A 25,143-nucleotide genomic window follows, 5' to 3' on the forward strand; every position below is an offset into this window, starting at 1 on the left:
CTGGTTAGTAACAGTCTATACTAAAGTGATTGTTAAGAACAACAAACTGTGTATTAGATAAACACCTCTACTGGTTAGTAACAGTCTATACTAAAGTGATTGTTAAGAAGAACAACAAACTGTGTATTAGATAAACACCTCTACTGGTTAGTAACAGTCTATACTAAAGTGATTGTTAAGAAGAACAACAAACTGTGTATTAGATAAACACCTCTACTGGTTAGTAACAGTCTATACTAAAGTGATTGTTAAGAAGAACAAACTGTGTATTAGATAAACACCTCTACTGGTTAGTAACAGTCTATACTAAAGTGATTGTTAAGAAGAACAACAAACTGTGTATTAGATAAACACCTCTACTGGTTAGTAACAGTCTATACTAAAGTGATTGTTAAGAACAACAAACTGTGTATTAGATAAACACCTCTACTGGTTAGTAACAGTCTATATTAAAGTGATTGTTAAGAAGAACAACAAACTGTGTATTAGATAAACACCTCTACTGGTTAGTAACAGTCTATACTAAAGTGATTGTTAAGAAGAACAACAAACTGTGTATTAGATAAACACCTCTACTGGTTAGTAACAGTCTATACTAAAGTGATTGTTAAGAACAACAAACTGTGTATTAGATAAACACCTCTACTGGTTAGTAACAGTCTATACTAAAGTGATTGTTAAGAAGAACAACAAACTGTGTATTAGATAAACACCTCTACTGGTTAGTAACAGTCTATACTAAAGTGATTGTTAAGAAGAACAACAAACTGTGTATTAGATAAACACCTCTACTGGTTAGTAACAGTCTATACTAAAGTGATTGTTAAGAACAACAAACTGTGTATTAGATAAACACCTCTACTGGTTAGTAACAGTCTATACTAAAGTGATTGTTAAGAAGAACAACAAACTGTGTATTAGATAAACACCTCTACTGGTTAGTAACAGTCTATACTAAAGTGATTGTTAAGAAGAACAACAAACTGTGTATTAGATAAACACCTCTACTGGTTAGTAACAGTCTATACTAAAGTGATTGTTAAGAACAACAAACTGTGTATTAGATAAACACCTCTACTGGTTAGTAACAGTCTATACTAAAGTGATTGTTAAGAACAACAAACTGTGTATTAGATAAACACCTCTACTGGTTAGTAACAGTCTATACTAAAGTGATTGTTAAGAAGAACAAACTGTGTATTAGATAAACACCTCTACTGGTTAGTAACAGTCTATATTAAAGTGATTGTTAAGAAGAACAAACTGTGTATTAGATAAACACCTCTACTGGTTAGTAACAGTCTATATTAAAGTGATTGTTAAGAACAACAAACTGTGTATTAGATAAACACCTCTACTGGTTAGTAACAGTCTATACTAAAGTGATTGTTAAGAAGAACAAACTGTGTATTAGATAAACACCTCTACTGGTTAGTAACAGTCTATACTAAAGTGATTGTTAAGAACAACAAACTGTGTATTAGATAAACACCTCTACTGGTTAGTAACAGTCTATACTAAAGTGATTGTTAAGAAGAACAAACTGTGTATTAGATAAACACCTCTACTGGTTAGTAACAGTCTATACTAAAGTGATTGTTAAGAACAACAAACTGTGTATTAGATAAACACCTCTACTGGTTAGTAACAGTCTATACTAAAGTGATTGTTAAGAACAACAAACTGTGTATTAGATAAACACCTCTACTGGTTAGTAACAGTCTATACTAAAGTGATTGTTAAGAACAACAAACTGTGTATTAGATAAACACCTCTACTGGTTAGTAACAGTCTATACTAAAGTGATTGTTAAGAAGAACAACAAACTGTGTATTAGATAAACACCTCTACTGGTTAGTAACAGTCTATACTAAAGTGATTGTTAAGAAGAACAACAAACTGTGTATTAGATAAACACCTCTACTGGTTAGTAACAGTCTATACTAAAGTGATTGTTAAGAAGAACAACAAACTGTGTATTAGATAAACACCTCTACTGGTTAGTAACAGTCTATACTAAAGTGATTGTTAAGAAGAACAACAAACTGTGTATTAGATAAACACCTCTACTGGTTAGTAACAGTCTATACTAAAGTGATTGTTAAGAAGAACAACAAACTGTGTATTAGATAAACACCTCTACTGGTTAGTAACAGTCTATATTAAAGTGATTGTTAAGAAGAACAAACTGTGTATTAGATAAACACCTCTACTGGTTAGTAACAGTCTATACTAAAGTGATTGTTAAGAAGAACAAACTGTGTATTAGATAAACACCTCTACTGGTTAGTAACAGTCTATACTAAAGTGATTGTTAAGAACAACAAACTATGTATTAGATAAACACCTCAACTGGTTAGTAACAGTCTATACCAAAGTGATTGTTAAGAAGAACAACAAACTGTGTATTAGATAAACACCTCTACTGGTTAGTAACAGTCTATACTAAAGTGATTGTTAAGAAGAACAACAAACTGTGTATTAGATAAACACCTCTACTGGTTAGTAACAGTCTATACTAAAGTGATTGTTAAGAACAACAAACTGTGTATTAGATAAACACCTCTACTGGTTAGTAACAGTCTATACTAAAGTGATTGTTAAGAACAACAAACTGTGTATTAGATAAACACCTCTACTGGTTAGTAACAGTCTATACTAAAGTGATTGTTAAGAAGAACAAACTGTGTATTAGATAAACACCTCTACTGGTTAGTAACAGTCTATACTAAAGTGATTGTTAAGAACAACAAACTGTGTATTAGATAAACACCTCTACTGGTTAGTAACAGTCTATACTAAAGTGATTGTTAAGAACAACAAACTGTGTATTAGATAAACACCTCTACTGGTTAGTAACAGTCTATACTAAAGTGATTGTTAAGAACAACAAACTGTGTATTAGATAAACACCTCTACTGGTTAGTAACAGTCTATACTAAAGTGATTGTTAAGAACAACAAACTGTGTATTAGATAAACACCTCTACTGGTTAGTAACAGTCTATACTAAAGTGATTGTTAAGAACAACAAACTGTGTATTAGATAAACACCTCTACTGGTTAGTAACAGTCTATACTAAAGTGATTGTTAAGAAGAACAACAAACTGTGTATTAGATAAACACCTCTACTGGTTAGTAACAGTCTATACTAAAGTGATTGTTAAGAACAACAAACTGTGTATTAGATAAACACCTCTACTGGTTAGTAACAGTCTATACTAAAGTGATTGTTAAGAACAACAAACTGTGTATTAGATAAACACCTCTACTGGTTAGTAACAGTCTATACTAAAGTGATTGTTAAGAACAACAAACTGTGTATTAGATAAACACCTCTACTGGTTAGTAACAGTCTATACTAAAGTGATTGTTAAGAAGAACAACAAACTGTGTATTAGATAAACACCTCTACTGGTTAGTAACAGTCTATACTAAAGTGATTGTTAAGAACAACAAACTGTGTATTAGATAAACACCTCTACTGGTTAGTAACAGTCTATACTAAAGTGATTGTTAAGAAGAACAACAAACTGTGTATTAGATAAACACCTCTACTGGTTAGTAACAGTCTATATTAAAGTGATTGTTAAGAAGAACAAACTGTGTATTAGATAAACACCTCTACTGGTTAGTAACAGTCTATATTAAAGTGATTGTTAAGAACAACAAACTGTGTATTAGATAAACACCTCTACTGGTTAGTAACAGTCTATACTAAAGTGATTGTTAAGAAGAACAAACTGTGTATTAGATAAACACCTCTACTGGTTAGTAACAGTCTATACTAAAGTGATTGTTAAGAACAACAAACTGTGTATTAGATAAACACCTCTACTGGTTAGTAACAGTCTATACTAAAGTGATTGTTAAGAACAACAAACTGTGTATTAGATAAACACCTCTACTGGTTAGTAACAGTCTATACTAAAGTGATTGTTAAGAACAACAAACTGTGTATTAGATAAACACCTCTACTGGTTAGTAACAGTCTATACTAAAGTGATTGTTAAGAAGAACAACAAACTGTGTATTAGATAAACACCTCTACTGGTTAGTAACAGTCTATACTAAAGTGATAGTTAAGAAGAAGAATAAACTATGTATTAGATAAACACCTCTACTGGTTAGTAACAGTCTATACTATAGTGATTGTTAAGAAGAACAAACTGTGTATTAGATAAACACCTCTACTGGTTAGTAACAGTCTATATTAAAGTGATTGTTACGAAGAACAACAAACTGTGTATTAGATAAACACCTCTACTGGTTAGTAACAGTCTATATTAAAGTGATTGTTAAGAACAACAAACTGTGTATTAGATAAACACCTCTACTGGTTAGTAACAGTCTATACTAAAGTGATTGTTAAGAAGAACAAACTGTGTATTAGATAAACACCTCTACTGGTTAGTAACAGTCTATACTAAAGTGATTGTTAAGAAGAACAAACTGTGTATTAGATAAACACCTCTACTGGTTAGTAACAGTCTATACTAAAGTGATTGTTAAGAACAACAAACTATGTATTAGATAAACACCTCTACTGGTTAGTAACAGTCTATACTAAAGTGATTGTTAAGAAGAACAACAAACTGTGTATTAGATAAACACCTCTACTGGTTAGTAACAGTCTATACTAAAGTGATTGTTAGAAAGAACAACAAACTGTGTATTAGATAAACACCTCTACTGGTTAGTAACAGTCTATACTAAAGTGATTGTTAAGAACAACAAACTGTGTATTAGATAAACACCTCTACTGGTTAGTAACAGTCTATACTAAAGTGATTGTTAAGAAGAACAACAAACTGTGTATTAGATAAACACCTCTACTGGTTAGTAACAGTCTATACTAAAGTGATTGTTAAGAAGAACAACAAACTGTGTATTAGATAAACACCTCTACTGGTTAGTAACAGTCTATACTAAAGTGACAGTTAAGAACAACAAACTGTGTATTAGATAAACACCTCTACTGATTAGTAACATACTATATTAAAGTGATTGTTAAAAACAACAAACTGTGTATTAGATAAACACCTCTATTGGTTAGTAACAGTCTATACTAAAGTGATTGTTAAGAAGAACAAACTGTGTATTAGATAAACACCTCTACTGGTTAGTAACAGTCTATATTAAAGTGATTGTTAAGAAGAACAAACTGTGTATTAGATAAACACCTCTACTGGTTAGTAACAGTCTATATTAAAGTGATTGTTAAGAACAACAAACTGTGTATTAGATAAACACCTCTACTGGTTAGTAACAGTCTATACTAAAGTGATTGTTAAGAAGAACAAACTGTGTATTAGATAAACACCTCTACTGGTTAGTAACAGTCTATATTAAAGTGATTGTTAAGAACAACAAACTGTGTATTAGATAAACACCTCTACTGGTTAGTAACAGTCTATATTAAAGTGATTGTTAAGAACAACAAACTGTGTATTAGATAAACACCTCTACTGGTTAGTAACAGTCTATACTAAAGTGATTGTTAAGAACAACAAACTGTGTATTAGATAAACACCTCTACTGGTTAGTAACAGTCTATATTAAAGTGATTGTTAAGAACAACAAACTGTGTATTAGATAAACACCTCTACTGGTTAGTAACAGTCTATACTAAAGTGATTGTTAAGAACAACAAACTGTGTATTAGATAAACACCTCTACTGGTTAGTAACAGTCTATACTAAAGTGATTGTTAAGAAGAACAACAAACTGTGTATTAGATAAACACCTCTACTGGTTAGTAACAGTCTATACTAAAGTGATTGTTAGAAAGAACAACAAACTGTGTATTAGATAAACACCTCTACTGGTTAGTAACAGTCTATACTAAAGTGATTGTTAAGAAGAACAACAAACTGTGTATTAGATAAACACCTCTACTGGTTAGTAACAGTCTATATTAAAGTGATTGTTACGAAGAACAACAAACTGTGTATTAGATAAACACCTCTACTGGTTAGTAACAGTCTATATCAAAGTGATTCTTAGGAAGAACAACAAACTGTGTATTAAATAAACACCACTACTGGTTAGTAACAGTCTATATTAAAGTGATTGTTAAGAAGAACAAACTGTGTATTAGATAAACACCTCTACTGGTTAGTAACAGTCTATACTAAAGTGATTGTTAAGAAGAACAAACTGTGTATTAGATAAACACCTCTACTGGTTAGTAACAGTCTATACTAAAGTGATTGTTAAGAACAACAAACTGTGTATTAGATAAACACCTCTACTGGTTAGTAACAGTCTATACTAAAGTGATTGTTAAGAAGAACAACAAACTGTGTATTAGATAAACACCTCTACTGGTTAGTAACAGTCTATACCAAAGTGATTGTTAGGAAGAACAACAAACTGTGTATTAGATAAACACCTCTACTGGTTAGTAACAGTCTATACTAAAGTGATTGTTAAGAACAACAAACTGTGTATTAGATAAACACCTCTACTGGTTAGTAACAGTCTATACTAAAGTGATTGTTAAGAACAACAAACTGTGTATTAGATAAACACCTCTACTGGTTAGTAACAGTCTATATTAAAGTGATTGTTAAGAAGAACAAACTGTGTATTAGATAAACACCTCTACTGGTTAGTAACAGTCTATACTAAAGTGATTGTTAAGAACAACAAACTGTGTATTAGATAAACACCTCTACTGGTTAGTAACAGTCTATACTAAAGTGATTGTTAAGAACAACAAACTGTGTATTAGATAAACACCTCTACTGGTTAGTAACAGTCTATACTAAAGTGATTGTTAAGAAGAACAAACTGTGTATTAGATAAACACCTCTACTGGTTAGTAACAGTCTATACTAAAGTGATTGTTAAGAACAACAAACTGTGTATTAGATAAACACCTCTACTGGTTAGTAACAGTCTATACTAAAGTGATTGTTAAGAACAACAAACTGTGTATTAGATAAACACCTCTACCGGTTAGTAACAGTCTATACTAAATTGATTGTTAGGAACAAGAAACTCTGCATTAGATAAACACCTCAACTGGTTAGTAACAGTCTATACCAAAGTGATTGTTAGGAAGAACAACAAACTGTGTATTAGATAAACACCTCTACTGGTTAGTAACAGTCTATACTAAAGTGATTGTTAAGAACAACAAACTGTGTATTAGATAAACACCTCGACTGGTTAGTAACAGTCTATACTAAAGTGATTGTTAAGAACAACAAACTGTGTATTAGATAAACACCTCTACTGGTTAGTAACAGTCTATACTAAAGTGATTGTTAAGAACAACAAACTGTGTATTAGATAAACACCTCTACTGGTTAGTAACAGTCTATACTAAAGTGATTGTTAAGAACAACAAACTGTGTATTGGATAAACACCTCAACTGGTTAGTAACAGTCTATACCAAAGTGATTGTTAAGAAGAACAAACTGTGTATTAGATAAACACCTCTACTGGTTAGTAACAGTCTATATAAAAGTGATTGTTACGAAGAACAACAAACTGTGTATTAGATAAACACCTCTACTGGTTAGTAACAGTCTATACTAAAGTGATTGTTAAGAAGAACAACAAACTGTGTATTAGATAAACACCTCTACTGGTTAGTAACAGTCTATACTAAAGTGATTGTTAAGAACAACAAACTGTGTATTAGATAAACACCTCTACTGGTTAGTAACAGTCTATACTAAAGTGATTGTTAAGAACAACAAACTGTGTATTAGATAAACACCTCTACTGGTTAGTAACAGTCTATACTAAAGTGATTGTTAAGAAGAACAACAAACTGTGTATTAGATAAACACCTCAACTGGTTAGTAACAGTCTATACCAAAGTGATTGTTAAGAAGAACAACAAACTGTGTATTAGATAAACACCTCTACTGGTTAGTAACAGTCTATACTAAAGTGATTGTTAAGAACAACAAACTGTGTATTAGATAAACACCTCTACTGGTTAGTAACAGTCTATACTAAAGTGATTGTTAAGAAGAACAACAAACTGTGTATTAGATAAACACCTCAACTGGTTAGTAACAGTCTATACCAAAGTGATTGTTAAGAAGAACAACAAACTGTGTATTAGATAAACACCTCTACTGGTTAGTAACAGTCTATACTAAAGTGATTGTTAAGAACAACAAACTGTGTATTAGATAAACACCTCTACTGGTTAGTAACAGTCTATACTAAAGTGATTGTTAAGAAGAACAACAAACTGTGTATTAGATAAACACCTCTACTGGTTAGTAACAGTCTATACTAAAGTGATTGTTAAGAACAACAAACTGTGTATTAGATAAACACCTCTACTGGTTAGTAACAGTCTATATTAAAGTGATTGTTAAGAACAACAAACTGTGTATTAGATAAACACCTCTACTGGTTAGTAACAGTCTATATTAAAGTGATTGTTAAGAAGAACAAACTGTGTATTAGATAAACACCTCTACTGGTTAGTAACAGTCTATATTAAAGTGATTGTTAAGAAGAACAAACTGTGTATTAGATAAACACCTCTACTGGTTAGTAACAGTCTATACTAAAGTGATTGTTAAGAACAACAAACTGTGTATTAGATAAACACCTCTACTGGTTAGTAACAGTCTATATTAAAGTGATTGTTAAGAAGAACAAACTGTGTATTAGATAAACACCTCTACTGGTTAGTAACAGTCTATATTAAAGTGATTGTTAAGAACAACAAACTGTGTATTAGATAAACACCTCTACTGGTTAGTAACAGTCTATACTAAAGTGATTGTTAAGAACAACAAACTGTGTATTAGATAAACACCTCTACTGGTTAGTAACAGTCTATACTAAAGTGATTGTTAAGAACAACAAACTGTGTATTAGATAAACACCTCTACTGGTTAGTAACAGTCTATACTAAAGTGATTGTTAAGAAGAACAAACTGTGTATTAGATAAACACCTCTACTGGTTAGTAACAGTCTATACTAAAGTGATTGTTAAGAAGAACAACAAACTGTGTATTAGATAAACACCTCTACTGGTTAGTAACAGTCTATACTAAAGTGATTGTTAAGAAGAACAACAAACTGTGTATTAGATAAACACCTCTACTGGTTAGTAACAGTCTATACTAAAGTGATTGTTAAGAAGAACAACAAACTGTGTATTAGATAAACACCTCTACTGGTTAGTAACAGTCTATATTAAAGTGATTGTTAAGAAGAACAACAAACTGTGTATTAGATAAACACCTCTACTGGTTAGTAACAGTCTATACTAAAGTGATTGTTAAGAACAACAAACTGTGTATTAGATAAACACCTCTACTGGTTAGTAACAGTCTATACTAAAGTGATTGTTAAGAACAACAAACTGTGTATTAGATAAACACCTCTACTGGTTAGTAACAGTCTATACTAAAGTGATTCTTAAGAACAACAAACTGTGTATTAGATAAACACCTCTACTGGTTAGTAACAGTCTATACTAAAGTGATTGTTAAGAACAACAAACTGTGTATTAGATAAACACCTCTACTGGTTAGTAACAGTCTATACTAAAGTGATTGTTAAGAACAACAAACTGTGTATTAGATAAACACCTCTACTGGTTAGTAACAGTCTATACTAAAGTGATTCTTAAGAACAACAAACTGTGTATTAAATAAACACCTCTACTGGTTAGTAACAGTCTATACTAAAGTGATTGTTAAGAACAACAAACTCTGCATTAGATAAACACCTCTACTGGTTAGTAACAGTCTATATTAAAGTGATTGTTAAGAACAACAAACTGTGTATTAGATAAACACCTCTACTGGTTAGTAACAGTCTATACTAAAGTGATTGTTAAGAAGAACAAACTGTGTATTAGATAAACACCTCTACTGGTTAGTAACAGTCTATATTAAAGTGATTGTTAAGAAGAACAACAAACTGTGTATTAGATAAACACCTCTACTGGTTAGTAACAGTCTATATTAAAGTGATTGTTAAGAAGAACAACAAACTGTGTATTAGATAAACACCTCTACTGGTTAGTAACAGTCTATACTAAAGTGATTGTTAGGAAGAACAGCAAACTGTGTATTAGATAAACACCTCTACTGGTTAGTAACAGTCTATATTAAAGTGATTGTTAGGAAGAACAACAAACTGTGTATTAGATAAACACCTCTACTGGTTAGTTACAGTCTATACGAAGAGTTGATAGAATTTTAAATTTGTGTCTGAAATAAGTAACAGTTCCTAAATCATACACTGAAAACAGTTTAGACAAAAGTATAAAGGCATTACAAGCCTAAACCAACTGTTTAAAAAGACTGGGTGGGTAATGACATTTTAACTTACTTAATGAAGATCCATGAAAGTGAATCAACAAATAAATCCCTTACCTAACTGTGCCTGTTGGGGCTCTGCTAACTGTACCAAAGCATTGTCCTTTTTGCTAAACAATATTTTGACCCGTACAACGTCACCATAGACTCCTACAAAGACCAGAAAATGAAACATATATCTGGAACATTGTGATATGATTAATTTTCACATAGAATGTTTTGAATCAATTGATCTAGTGCAGCTATATATTCCTCATAAAAAATAAACAGATTCACTACACAATATTGTACATAAAACGTATTTTGGTTTCCTTTTTAACCAGTGAGTAATTCAAACATTTTGCCCAATAAGAGAAATTATGAGCATAATGAAGAATACAAGATAATTTCAATGAGTGAATAACCTTGTGGTTATAGTTTGGTATAGTTTTGAATGTAATCATGATGGACAGTTAGTACTATTGTGATGATAATAAAGTACATAATCTAAACGATTCAAAGTCTCTATCTGAAAGAAAAAAAAAAAAGTAGAAATGAATTTCTTTAAGAAAAGAAAACCTGTTATGTGTAATTTATTTTGACATTTTTTATAGTCCAAAAGAGCATTAATTTTGTAGCTACTTGAAGACAAATGTGGACAGAAAAACAGGAAAAAAAAACATACCAAAAAGGATAAAAAGAGCATCAGGCGTGACCATCTATAATCAACAGGTAGGTGGAGCAGATTTGGAAGCAATCAATAGTCCAAGGGAGTGAACAAACAAATCCACATGGGCAGGTTCAAGTATGAAAGAAAACATATTAAAGATAAAAATTACTTAGTTAAATGTCTGAAAGTTTATATTTTCTCTTTTCCCAAAGACTCCCAATAAGGAGTAACTAAACATAAGTTAAAAAGCTAGAAAGAGGTACAGGTAACAATCTTGTGAAAATAAAGCTTGCTCTTTGAAGAATAGGGCTTTAACAACAACAACAAAGTTTGTACATGCCATAAGAGAAGGAAATTTAAAAAAAAGAATCTGTCAAACATGATTTTCATGAAATAAAAATGATGTAATTAATTTTTTTTAAATGACAGAATATGTCATAAAATGTAAACATCTAGAAAAAATATCAATTAATGAACTATAAAATTTCAAGAATTTTAATTAGGAATGAAAATAAAATATGTATAATGAAACAAAAATACTTAATAGTAAAAATAAACCTAAAAATATATTGTGATTAACTCACTTTGGATTATACAAATAAACTGAAAAACAATATAGTGATACTTATAAACTTCCATTTGCTTTATCAGACTACCCAAAACATTTTCAACCCCCAAATAATCTTACTAAGTTTAATGTTATTACAGAAAACAAAACCCTGCAAAATATTTCTTAACAGTGTTTTGTGGTGATTAAAAAAAAATTAACTGTGTGTGTTTTGTTTAGCCAGATCCAGCTATCTACTGTGTCTGCAAAATCCATGATTTTAGCTTTGTAAATCCAAAGACTTACTGCTGTCCCACCAGGGGACCCACAAGATCACTGTCAGTAACGTCTCTGGATGTGACAATGGATAAATAAATACTACAATGCAGTCAGCATTTTTGTTTATCTTCAGAATTGCAGGATTAGGGTATGAAATCTCTACCTGCACTATATCTGTTTGTTTTGAATTTTGTGCAAAGCTACTTGAGGGCTATCTGTGCTAGTCGTCCATAATTTAGCACTGTAAGACTAGAGGCAAGGCAGCTAGTCATCACCATCCACCACCAACTCTTGGGCTACTCCTTTACCAATGAATAGTGGGATTGACCATCACATTATAACACACCCACAGCTGAAAGGACGAGCATGTTTGATGCAGCAGGTATTCGAACCTTCAACCCTCACATGATGAGTCAAATGGCTTAACCCACCTGGCCATGCCGAGCCTACCTGCACTATGAGAAGCAATGTTCTTTGCCCAGTTAAGAAGACTATAAAACTGTCATCAATGACAATACACTACACATTTCACATAAAGAAACAAAAGGTAGAAGAGTTGCCTACATTTTGGAAACTGAAACATTAATTTTAAATTATTATTTAACAAACTGTTTCACTTAGACAAATTTTTGGAGAACTTACAATCTTTCCTGGTTTGTTTTCTTTTAAATTTTGTGCAAAGCTATATGAAGATTATCTACACTAGCCATCCCCAACTTAGCTGTGATATACTAGATGGAAGGCAACTAGTTAACCCCATCTTTAACTCTTGGACTACTTGGGTAACAATACAACATTGTCAATGTTATCTAACTGATAACATTCTCAGGGCAGTTTATTTGCAATACATTAGTTTTTGTGGTACTGAATCATATAAAACACTGTTGGCATCCTACTTTTGTAGTCATTTTGGTGCTTAAACTGACCCCGATCAGAGCATTTCACGCTAATGAATTTAGTTTTCAGTATTGGTGATGTTGTTAAGTGAATAATATAAACATATACTATATAATCTTTTTTATATTCAGCTAGTTCCTGACTTACAATTAGAACTACAAATGAAAAAACAAGTGTAAGTTATTTTAAATACCAACACAGACCAAATGACTGGGACAGTTAGGAATAATTTAATCGAACTGCAAAATTAATAAATTACAAAGATGTAAAAGTCACAGCAGTTGAGTAGCTTTAACTCATCAGTTAATAGATACTTTTAAAATATATTCAGCCATAATCCCAATAATAACCTACAAAATTTATACTAGCTACTTGACTTATGTTAAGCCCACACCATACAACATCAAGTATTTTAAAGAAATAATGTTTTTTTAAAATTTAACCTTTTCTCACTACAGTAATCATACTCTGACATCACACAGTTTCTTTAACAATGTATAAACAGACTTTTGTATGTGAATTCACACGCCCTTGAAACAAATTTAATGAACGAGTTATTACAAATTCAGGATGATATAAAAAAAACCCTTCACACATTACCTGTTCATTAAGGTTGCTGACAAGAAGGACACAACCTAACATCGGCTGACCTGGTAGCCGAAGTCCAGAGAGCCCCAGTGCTGTGGCTGATGTAGCAGTAGGTGGCAGTGCAAATCCACCTAAAGCAAGAGCTGAAAACATGTTCACATTTTGATTTTGTTTTTGAAGAAACCAACTACGAATAATAAATCTAGAAAACCAAGCACCTGAAGAAATGCCATGAAGAAATTTTAACCACATGGATAAGATAATAAGGAAGAAAAAAAATTAATTACACGACATACACGAATAGTGTTGTTTATCTTGGACTGTAAGACAAAGACCTTCCAGTTATTTTTATAAAGGAAAGTAATGCAAAAGTTACTTTAAAAGGTAAAACTTGGTTAAAAGTGTGTTAAGAATTCATTTAGACACAGCATTTGTTAACATTAAGATATAATTATTATACTATTATAGACATATAGGAACCATTATACTAACCATGCAACATTCTATTAAAAGACAATTCTATAGTCTCTAAAGTCATGGTGATAAACCTACCTCCTGCAGCATATGCAGCAGCTAAAGGAGATCCGAGACCTGGCACTGGACCAAATGGAGAAGCCAGAATTCCCATAGAGCATAAGTTACCTTCATTAAAAAAATATATAGCCATATGAGTGTTGTTTCCTAGGAAATTTAATATGATCCTCAGAATGTAAGAGTATATTATAAAAATTTTAATAAATGTTTGAAATAATTTATATAATTGTTTCATTCAGGACTAACTAAACAGTTTTGTTATTTCTGTAAATAGATGTCAGTTCTCCACAGTTTTTGGAAATATCAGATGTTTAATTATACAAATGAGTGTTTGGTTTATAATGCCAACTGTCAGTGTTTAACAACAAATATGAAATATGACAACAGACCTTGGACTTTGTGCAGAAAGTTATCTTTGAAAAATCCAATGACTTCAACACTGTTTTACCTCTAATCTTAACTTCTGGAACTATATCTAGCAAGTGCCTGAGGTTCAGTACCCTATACTGTGACTGATTTGGCTTTGGAACATTTTTGACTACCTGTTAAACTTTAATTAAAATAAAGTATAGAACAATGTTTCAACCTTCTTAGGCCATCTTCAGGTCACGAAGATATTTGAGCTCAAGAATCAACAATGTACAATGTACATAAAATACTAATGATTGCAAGTATTATTACTAATTGAATTTTTGAGAATCTCACCTACCCAGTATAAAAGGTAGCTATTGCAAGGTGCTGGGAGACAGTAGAATATTGTTTAGTCGCTACTGTCAGTAAACTGTAAGCCTCAGAAGCTATAACTGAAGCAAACACTTATTAATCGGAAAACTAAAATATTTGACCAGAAATGTTTATATATTTTGAACATTACAAACCATTTAACATCAGACATTAGTTTTTCTGTGAGGATATTAAATATCTTCATCAGTAAAAAGTCAGCTTATAAACTGTTTTAGGCAAAACAAAAGTAGGGCTGGCTACCATTCCCAAGTGTATCTGTGTATCAACATAAAATTAATTTGCTCATCGTGAACCTGAACCATTGAGAAAATATTCAGTTCCAGACCAGATATAAGACTGAATAATGTTTGTAAATTTTTTGTATATAAACAACTATTTGCAATAAATATTATTATAATTTATATTGTATTTTTTTGTATCTCAAAATATAATTGTATTAAAAAAGAAAACTGTGTATCAATCTTGTTGACAAACATCATAAATTTGATAATCAATTAACTTCTAAATTCAAGCTAAAAGTTCCAGCTATTTGAAATCTTAATATGCAGTGTACATAACATAGAAAATGAGCAGTTTTAAGAAGAGAGGGTAGCAGAGGCAGTATCTCAGCCTCAAAGAGGTTGAAGGACATATTGAGAAAATTTAAGTGATGGGACATCTGGTAAATGGAATATGTTTGTTTATAATTAAGCAGAAAGTTATATAATGGGCTACCTGTGCTCTGCCCAAAATGGGTATTTAAACCTGGTTTCTAGTGGTGCAACTCTACAGACACAACACCATGCCACTGTGGGGTGGGGGGTGCAGATGAAGTCATTTAGGTTTAGCTTCTTGTTAAGGGCACTATATGACCATCCTCCCATAGACCATTTAACTTAGTTTGGTAGAAAGTAAGAAAGGCTAAAAGGTGTCCAGTGTTTTGCTTTTAGGGAAATGTTGGAACATGATCTTGAAGGATGTGGGCAGATGGGAGGACTTAGTAGATAGAAATGGAGGAACACTCAGGTCTTGGAGGTCCTAGAGTGGTATGCTGTTATGGCTTCTCAGAATGCAGAAGAATATGTAACATTCATTTTTTGAAATAAGAAAAATTATTCTGAAGAAGAGAAAAAATTTAACTTATGAAGGAGGCTTACACTTAGTGTTAAATAGGATGCACACCCTGATCTTACATAACAATCAGTGTTTCCTCCTAAAATTTTGTATTAAAAGAGATAAAGACCTGATATGGTGATATGGAACTTGGAAGTTAAGGTGTTAACAGCAATTTTTTTGTCTCTGGAAGGAAAATATCACACGGGCCCATGAGAGAAAATTGCTTAGATATGAAGAGCTTGTTGGAGAGTGTTGTATTGAAGGCTAGAATTACGAGGTATTCCCAGTTGAAGTGGGATGCTAAGGGTTTGTAGGCTATTTTTTAGTAGATTTCTTGAAGAAAGTTGGACTAGTGAAACAAAACTTGAAATATACAATAAAAGAAGTAGATAAGGCTACTGAGAATAGTTGTGCATGGATTTGGAACCATCACAATAGAAATACGTGCATGTAATGACTAGTGATGACAATGCTCAGTGGTGGCATTTATTTGCTGCTGGGGTTGGCCATGGTTGTTGTACTGGAAGAGGACTCAAACCAGTAACATCTGGTTTCCAGCTATGACCTGATCATTGGACAGCAATTGAAACGACTATATATTCTGTCCCACAGCTCTGACTCAAACGATTAAGTTCTGGAACATAAACAACTAACTGATATCTTAACACAGATCCTTCCGTGATCTTGTAGTTATGACATAACATAATACTAAAGGACAAGAATGGACCTTTTGTATAATCCAATACATTAAACACTAAAAAAAACTCAGTCAACCCTTATCTACCAAATCTTAAGGCAACCCATTCTAATGGCCAAACCCCCTGTCAGAAATATAAAACTGTCTTAGCTGAGAAGTACTCTTACCCTGCCAAAATTTGTGTGTTCCCTAATCCTACTATTCTCAATGTTAAATACAAAAAAATAATGCATTAACACATTCAATTTTCTTAAAAATATTAAACACCTCAGTCATAATTCCTCTAACCTTTTTTCTGAGATAAAAACACGTTCTGAGATCTTAACCTAACCTCATATGTCAATCTTTCCATCCACAGTATCATTCCAGTATCTCTCCTTGAACCTTTTCCAGCATTTTGCTGTTCTTTTTCCTAAGATGCATAGCCAAAGACTGACCACAGTATTCAAAATGTATCCTAACCAATGACCTCTACAATGACATTACAACATTTTTATACACTTAATCAATATATCTGTAGATACAGCTGTACTTCTGTAGATTTAAACTGTTAAATCTTTATGCCAATGAATAGCAAGGAATAACATGTTGGAGATAAAACCACTCTCAACTTGGTCTACATATTACGGTCATATATACATTTCTGTCATCAGGAAGAAACTGAACCAAAGATTTCAGTGAACTCAAACATAGTTATGAATAAGAAAAAAGCTTTACCTTAGCTCCTGATCTTAAACATTTGTGCTTACCTATAATTAGTTTATGAATGAAAAAGAAAAGGAAAGGAATTTCCCTTTTATGTGGATTTGAACTTTGAGAAACTGTTGGCAAGTACACAACATACCCTGGAATAAAAACCTACAGTACAACCAAAAGAAACAGGAAACAAATTACTTAATGTTTTAACCTTTATGTCATCTCAAGTATTAAACTACATAACAGTAAGGAATGACTTCATTCTACAATCACAACCAAAAATGGAACAGGCTTCTGGTCACCTTGATTTTTATAATTATCAAACCTTTTAGGTATAAGCAGCCAAAAGCATAATTATTCTCTACTCTATTTGTAGGTAATACATGTAGAGACCATCCATTGTTATACAACTTATCTTGATGTTTATTATTACTCATTTTCAGCTAATTGTTTTCTCTGATAACCAAAATCACCACATATTAGGTAAAATGGTATAAGTTTAGAAATATATTAGTACCTCGCACATTTCAAAGAACATAGCGAAAGATAACAAATAGGAAATAAACTCACTCCAACTTGGACTAATATACTTATTTCAGTATCACATATGTATATAATCAATGGCATATTTAAGGAGGGGATATACAGTTTTTTTTTAATATCTGACAAACTTAAAGGCAAATTCACTTACATTACGATTATATAATTTACTTTGACAGGAGTCAAAATGCATTCAAATACAAACAATCTGAATAAACAGTTACTGTAATGAGTTTCAATCTGAATAAACAGTTACTGTAATGAGTTTCAATCTGTTTTAGTTTGCATGTCAACTTCTGAGATTCCTTTGAATTTTATGGACAACTAGAATTCAAGATCCTCCAAAGAGTTAACTGTAGCAGTCAAATTTTAGTATTGTAGGATTTTAAAAGTAACAAAAGTTGTATAGTAAGAATATGTTAATTAAATCCCCTGTGACTCAGCAGTAAGTCAGAAGGGCTTACAATGATAAAAACTGTATTCTGATATATTTCAGATATCAGTAAAACCCATAAAGTAACTTGGTATTTGAGAACAAACAAGGTTTTTAATTACTTTATGATTTTTACTGTAAACATACTTCATCTGGTCTTTAGTACTTTATGACATTTGTCTTAGTTGTTTTAAATTTTTCACAGGAAAAAATGTGAATGTTTCAATTACTTTCCAAGAAATAGGCCTTATTATCAACAACAGGGTCAATACAAAGAATGTTTCCTATTTTGTACCCTGAATTTGTTTCTAAAAAGCATAAATACTTATAATTATTCAAAAATTAGTTGGACAAAGAGAGTTACTTTAAAAAGTTTCAAATTAGTGTTTTACTATTTATTAAATATACTGTACAAACTTACCGAGATAATGATAACTCCATAATAAGTTATTATTCTATTAACTAGTAGATCTCAAAGCGTATATTAACACATACCTGTAATTCCCATCGTATCCAGGGCTGGATCACCACTCATCAGGTTAGGATTTGTGAAATCTCGGCTCTTGTCATTGTTGTACTTCACATTTAGATTGGTTAGCTTGGAGTACTCTATTCTGAGTGTACAGCATGCATTATAGATATTCTGTCCATTAAGACTCTGTTAAAATTTAATAATAAGAAAATGAAGAAACTTTACATAGATAAAATTATTACTTAACAACCAAACAGCTACGTTCGTCTTCCAATGTTAAAAAGCATGAAGCACTTAACTTCATGTGTCAATTTGAGATATCTTTATTTTGACCAAAAACTGAATTATAGTATGTACATTTGACATTCTACAGATAAAAAAAAAATTCTGATGAAAATTCTTCAGTTATTATTAGAAATGAAAAAAAGTGTAATGAATTTTCTATTTCAAATTAATATTTATTTTTAACATCCAGATATATTTATAACTAAAGAACTTCTGATACTGTAAAAAAATTAAAACTTTTAAGTCAGGAGAAATAAGAAATTTTCATCATCATACTGTTACTAGAAATAAATTAACAAATCTTAGGTAAAAATGATCTTAAGGAAAGAAAGGTGACATTGTGAATGTAGCACATTTAAGAAAAGATTAAGCCTTATTCTTTTTTAATAACCACAATTAAACAAAACTTGGTAGTAGAACAAATTACAACAAAGAACTCCATTTTTTGGGAAACACTGTGCAACCTAGCAGTCCATTTGTTTAACTATATTAATTTCCACATTTAATGAAGGAATATTTTAAATTTGAATATTGAGAACAAAATTCTTGAGGTTATATGTTATCCTCAACTAAGTCCTAAGTACATGAATCCTTGTAGAACTGAACCCCAAACACTGTGAAAATGAAATTATATCCATAGATTATATATTAGTCGTTTATATATTGCAACATAATTACTTGAGAAATTATCTCATAGCATTCAAGGGCTATACAACCTATCTGATTAAGAGCTACTATCACACAAAACAGAGATATGATGGAATTTATATTTATTTAATAAACAATTTATTATTGTAGATGTGAATTAATTTCAGAGCTCTAAGTTTTAGACTCATAAGTAAAAGCTAATTATATCTTCTTTGCTAGAAAATAATAAACATTAAGCCACTTATATACGATGTTTTAACACCAAAACATAGAAGCAATATATTATTATGCTGAACGTTCTAGTGACCATAGAAAAAACAAAATCAATTGTGATCATTACAATGAGCTTAGGTGACTCCATACCTTATTACCTTGAAGAATAGGCCTAGAACAATGTACATGCAAGATTTACAAGTTATTTTTGAAAGCCCCCTTTTTTTTACATTTCTTGTTATTAACCTCTTCACAATTTTCAGAGATGCTTTCTCAACAACTTACACTATTGGGTAATACTCTATAAAGATTCTGAGACACACTTATAATAAGACTTTTTTTCTCTCTCTCTGGACTATGACAGTTATTCTTGAACACTTTCTTTAAAGAATAATTAAAGATGAATTTTAAACATCTTATTAACCACTAAACTACCAATCCTCACAACTAATGGAAAAAACAACAAAAACAAAACTGGTCACACAAGTTGGTTATTCCCTTTTCCTCGAACGCTTGTTAAAAACTATGTAGACTTACTAGTTTGGCTGCTTGTGCTGTTATGACATCAGGGTATTGTATGAGAGCTTGGAATGTATCTAGAAAACAGCAGAGGGGGAAGTCTATATCCTTGACTTTAAAAATATTAAATAAACTGATAACATCAAAATGGCTTACACTTTCCAGTTCAGTGAATCTTACTAAAGGTCATTAAATAACTAAAGTATTAAATGTTTTACTTGAACGATAAATAATTTTGAAAAAATATACGGTATACATATATTTTTTCTTTATTCAATATACAACAAGATAAATGTATTTAAAATTCAAAACAGTAAAATAGTGCTATCTGTATTTTTCATTCTGATTAAATTACATTTACAAAGAGTAATTTATTTTTAATTTGAAATATTTCATTATTAATAATACTACTTCAGAGAAGTTATACAATAAGTATTAGATAAATAATTGAAACTTACTGTTCTTGGTAAAGGTAATAATTTTCAAGATTTTTCCCACTCTAGAAAATATCTGCATGGAAAAACTATCTATATATATTCATTATCAGTGAAAAACTTTTTTTTGTGTATCAACTGTAATACAGTTCTGTGAATAAGTTTTCAATAACCTTTTTTAAAAACCTTTTATATTTAGAAAATAAAAAGAAAGCATTTTATTTTAAAAAACTATTCAGTGTTGAAATTCAATCATGAAACTTATTATTTATCTTACGCGTGTTACAAACAGTAACTTGTTTGGTTTAATAATCCTTAAAGATATGTCAAATAAAAAAGCTAAAAATATAAAAGAATTATAAGACTGGGCTTAATCATAAATGACTTCAATACTATAAAAATGTTTTAAGTTTCTTAAAAGCTTTAGAATTTAATACCGACATTGTAAATATCTTAACTGATACCTTATCACTATATTTCAACTGTGAAAAAACATTCCATGTCTTTCTAGAAGAAGAATATTTTCTGTACTTTCAGCTGAAAAGAAAGACTGAAATTACCTACAGTATAATTAAGTAGGTAGTTTAATCAGTACAAAAATAATAATTCTTACCTGGTAAAGCACATCAAGTGTGACAGGGTAAATCTGATTATCAACTATTACCCTGAGTACTGTATTCAGACCACCTTGTGTCTCAGACTGGCTTAATAAAGCTTGGGCAGCTTGCAATGCAGCTTGAGTGCTGGCATGCTTGATTTAAAATGATAATACATAATGAAATGTAAAAAAAACAACAAGAGACTCTATTCATAAAGTTTCTTCACATTAAACTTTAGAGAAAATATGGCTTTGATTAGAACATGTTAGTGAGACTTGCCATATATACTGCTGTTTTTTTTGTTTCTGTTAATAGTATTTGCATATGGATTACTTGCAAACTACTAATTACAGATCCCTAAGACTTGATTCTCCTAAAAGCCTGATGAAATTTAATAATGTTATAAACTAATTATTTGAAAGATTACAAAGCAGAAACAAAATATATAATACATTTTCTTTGAAAACTTATTACTGAAAACCTTAACTGCATTATATAATTCTGACTGCTATCATCCTGTATGATTAGTTGCATATTTCTCTAATCTATGTCAAATATTTTATTATGACACAAAAACATTAGGAAGACTATTTATCTCTAAAGCTGGGATACACATGGTGTTATACTGAGAAACCTAACACTTTAAATTTCATTCTAGTGTTAGGTAACCTAGCTGTCTTTTGTTTAATAATACTTTGTTTTTTGTGTTTGACATTCTACACATTACTTACTGATTAGTCTCATATAATTTCTCCATTATAAAGGATTTTGAAACAACAACAGAACACCATGTTCTTGTAACACCAAGAAACTGTTACTTCTCATCTATAATGATTTTTTTGTACTCATTTGCATTTTTGTATGAGTGAGGAAAAAATACAGTGAAACAACCAAAAAATAAAAAATGTACATTCTCTCCACTGCAACATACATATGGTAATCCAGAACAATAAAACTGTAGAACAAATACAAACCAATAATTTGGTTCCTGTACAAACCAATGAAAACTAATTAATTTCTATGAAAACTGTTAAACAGTTCATATTAAACAAGAGAGTAATTTATTCATGGGTACAATTCACTCCAGAATAATTTCAATTTCCAAAATAACGAAAAAGCAGAACTGAGTATCCATTAAAATAATATACAAAATACACACACACATATTTGTACCTATAGAAAATGTTAAGGGAGGTTTGTAACAAAACTCTTCTCTTGTATTTTTAAAAAAACACATGTACACATTAAAATATTAACTTTATTATGTGCTACAAATGTTAAGTGTGTTTGAAAAGATAGGATCAGTAAAAGATGACAGACAACATCAAAAGAAAAACTCTTTGCTTCTTGGTCATGTTTAAGATTTTACACATATTACAGTGGTGCTCTTGTTGATGTGAAATTAAATCCAAGCTTTAGATCTAAATATCTACATATGGTTGAGCAAGAACAAAGACACTCAGAAGAAAAATTGCAGTGACAGGTCATAAGGTCTTGGCACTAACCAGCTTTGCTTCAACAAAACCCAGAGACATGTCTAAGCAGCCAGAAAAAAAACAAAAAAACCTTGGATCAGAGACAAGTTACTGAGTTATACAGCAGCTACTGTGACTGTATCAGAAATAATAATTGGCTAAAAACTCCATCTAGCAGTGCAACCTCTCAGGAAATTCATTCCCAATCTTATGACAGTGAAGTCATAACTGAAGTTCATTTTTAGATACTAAAGTTATATAAACTTGATAAAAATAATACAAACAATTATTCCACTTTGTTTTCTCCCTTTTTAATTACACACAGAAAACAGTTTAATTTGGCGTGTTTTTAAGCTATTATTCTTACAATAAGTTATCCTCTATTTATTAGCTTCAATATCAAACTACTTAAGGCTAGCAAATTTATTCACTGACGAATTTATTGGTGAGAAAGTTGTTAACTCGTAAATTTATTTACTTGTTAGAAAGTTCTTTACTATGAAATGTATTCAATGGTGAAAATTTATTATACTGCAAAAATTAAATTAGGAGTATGGAAGTACATACAATGCCATCATATGCATAAGGTAGAAGTTGGTGTGGATAATACTATTGCATTGCAAAAGTAAAGGTATCTGGGAAATGGCTCTCATCCTTGAGAGTTAGGTCTCAAACAGCAGTGTTTATTTTGTACAAAATTTCTTCGTTCGTTTTTTAGACACAGTACTGGTACCGTTACCCTGTTGAGTTTTAGTACTTGTCCCAGATACCTAGGTTTTGAAAGAATTGATAAATCTGGTGCGTCTAACTAGACAAGCTGATCATTTTGTAATTTTTGATCAAACCACTTGTCTCAAAGTATCTTTTGGACTAGAAGTGTTTGTTGGGTATCACATGTTGTGGAACAGGTTTAACATTACAGTCACCGAGACACTTTACACAGACATCAGACTTGTTTAGAACTCTTTGTATGTAACCTCATAAGCAAGTAGTTTAGCCAAGTTGCTTGCTTTAATTACTTTAAATTATAAGTGCTGTATTTTCATTTTGCAAACTTTATACACTCAAACACAAAATACCATAATCAAAACAATGTTTTGCATTCAAAGTATGAGCTTACCTTCTAGTTATCTCTAAAATCACCAGAACAATTATTTGCTAATTTACACCCATAAATCAAGAAAAGATCAAAACAGTTTGTTTACAGTAAGTTACTCTACATTACAGTTTACTTCTAAAATATCACTGACTATGTTTTCAAAGTGTTGAATGATCAATGCTAATATATTTGGAATCAAACTAAGAATGTAATTAGGATATTCCTTTTAAAAGAGAAAAACCTCAAACCATAACTTCTTTTATGACATGCAAGATTTGGAGGCCCATATAAATTTATTTGAAATTGGAAGGGACTTGTTTCATACATTCATACCGTAAAGCTAGTGATGTGGCAGTTAGTCAAGTTCTTTCTCAGGTAGTTTTGTGTTACCACTAATTTAAAACATTTAGATACAAAATGCAGTTTATGCCTGCTAAGTTCTATAGGTGATACTGTTTGTACGACAAAATACTTCTCTTGGATATAACACTAAATAATTAAATATTTCAAATTTAAAATATTCTGATTAAACATATATTAAATAATTACTTCAAATATTTGGGGATTAGCTTTTAATCATAATGTTTCAGTTCATACCTTTTATAGGCAACATTCTGAAATCCTTTTAATTTCTTAGGACTATATGTAATCTTACAAAAAAAATATATATTGTTACGGGGTCACAAACAGCAAATAATTGCATCTCAGTTAACCAGAAAAATAAAATGAGAAATCTTCACCTTATGGTACTGTATGTACATGAAAGAAAAATACTTAGGTTAAAATGATAACCTCAATATTGTGTTAAAATTTCCCAGTGCCAGGATTTTTAAAATATAAAGTGTCAAACAGCTTTTTCATTCTTTATAGAAAATATTACAGGAACATGAAATAAGATGGCAAATGTGCTATTTTATCTTTGTTCTAATAGCCAGGAAAATGACTTACAGCATCTGAATGTGTGCTGTCTGTCTTCAGTTCCTTGTGGTTGGAGAACTGCACAAAAACAGTTTGTCCGCGAATAAGAGGAGCACCTGAATTGGTGTAGTAGTCTACCATGGAGCTAGCAGCTGCATCATCCACCATTTCTAAGAAGGCCTGGAGTGAAAAGTATTGAAACCCGAGGTAAAAACTAAGTAGCAGTAGTGTCTAAAGTAAATGGCAGAATTTAACTTAATAAGAAGCTCATTTTTATGTATAACACTTAAGTCTAAAAAATGAAAGAAAAGTAGAAGTGAAAAGCTGGCCAGAATGGCTTTAGTCTTCTCAAAAAACAAAACATAGCTTGTAAACCCCATTAAAATAGCTAATGTGCTTCAAATGTCTCCAGAATTCTAACTTATTTTTTTATTAATTTTACATGAATAAAAATATATACATGAAAG

The 25,143-nt window shown here is 31.0% G+C and overlaps 1 protein-coding gene across 1 annotated transcript in view; it reads right to left on the minus strand.

Annotated features, from left to right (window-relative positions):
- The window catches only part of LOC143233435 (polypyrimidine tract-binding protein 1-like), a 78,222-nt gene that overhangs the window by 34,676 nt on the left and 18,403 nt on the right, over window positions 1-25,143 (minus strand). The window contains exons 4-12 of the mRNA XM_076469679.1: window positions 24,707-24,856; window positions 21,199-21,336; window positions 20,610-20,661; window positions 20,170-20,228; window positions 18,510-18,672; window positions 13,828-13,917; window positions 13,288-13,418; window positions 10,980-11,013; window positions 10,373-10,465 (exon numbers count right to left, since the gene is read on the minus strand). Of these exons, the coding sequence (XP_076325794.1) occupies window positions 10,373-10,465; window positions 10,980-11,013; window positions 13,288-13,418; window positions 13,828-13,917; window positions 18,510-18,672; window positions 20,170-20,228; window positions 20,610-20,661; window positions 21,199-21,336; window positions 24,707-24,856 (910 nt within the window). The remainder of the gene's footprint in view (window positions 1-10,372; window positions 10,466-10,979; window positions 11,014-13,287; window positions 13,419-13,827; window positions 13,918-18,509; window positions 18,673-20,169; window positions 20,229-20,609; window positions 20,662-21,198; window positions 21,337-24,706; window positions 24,857-25,143) is intronic.

The sequence above is a fragment of the Tachypleus tridentatus genome, chromosome 1 (genome assembly GCF_004210375.1).
Source record: "Tachypleus tridentatus isolate NWPU-2018 chromosome 1, ASM421037v1, whole genome shotgun sequence".
NCBI classification, from domain to species: domain Eukaryota; kingdom Metazoa; phylum Arthropoda; class Merostomata; order Xiphosura; family Limulidae; genus Tachypleus; species Tachypleus tridentatus.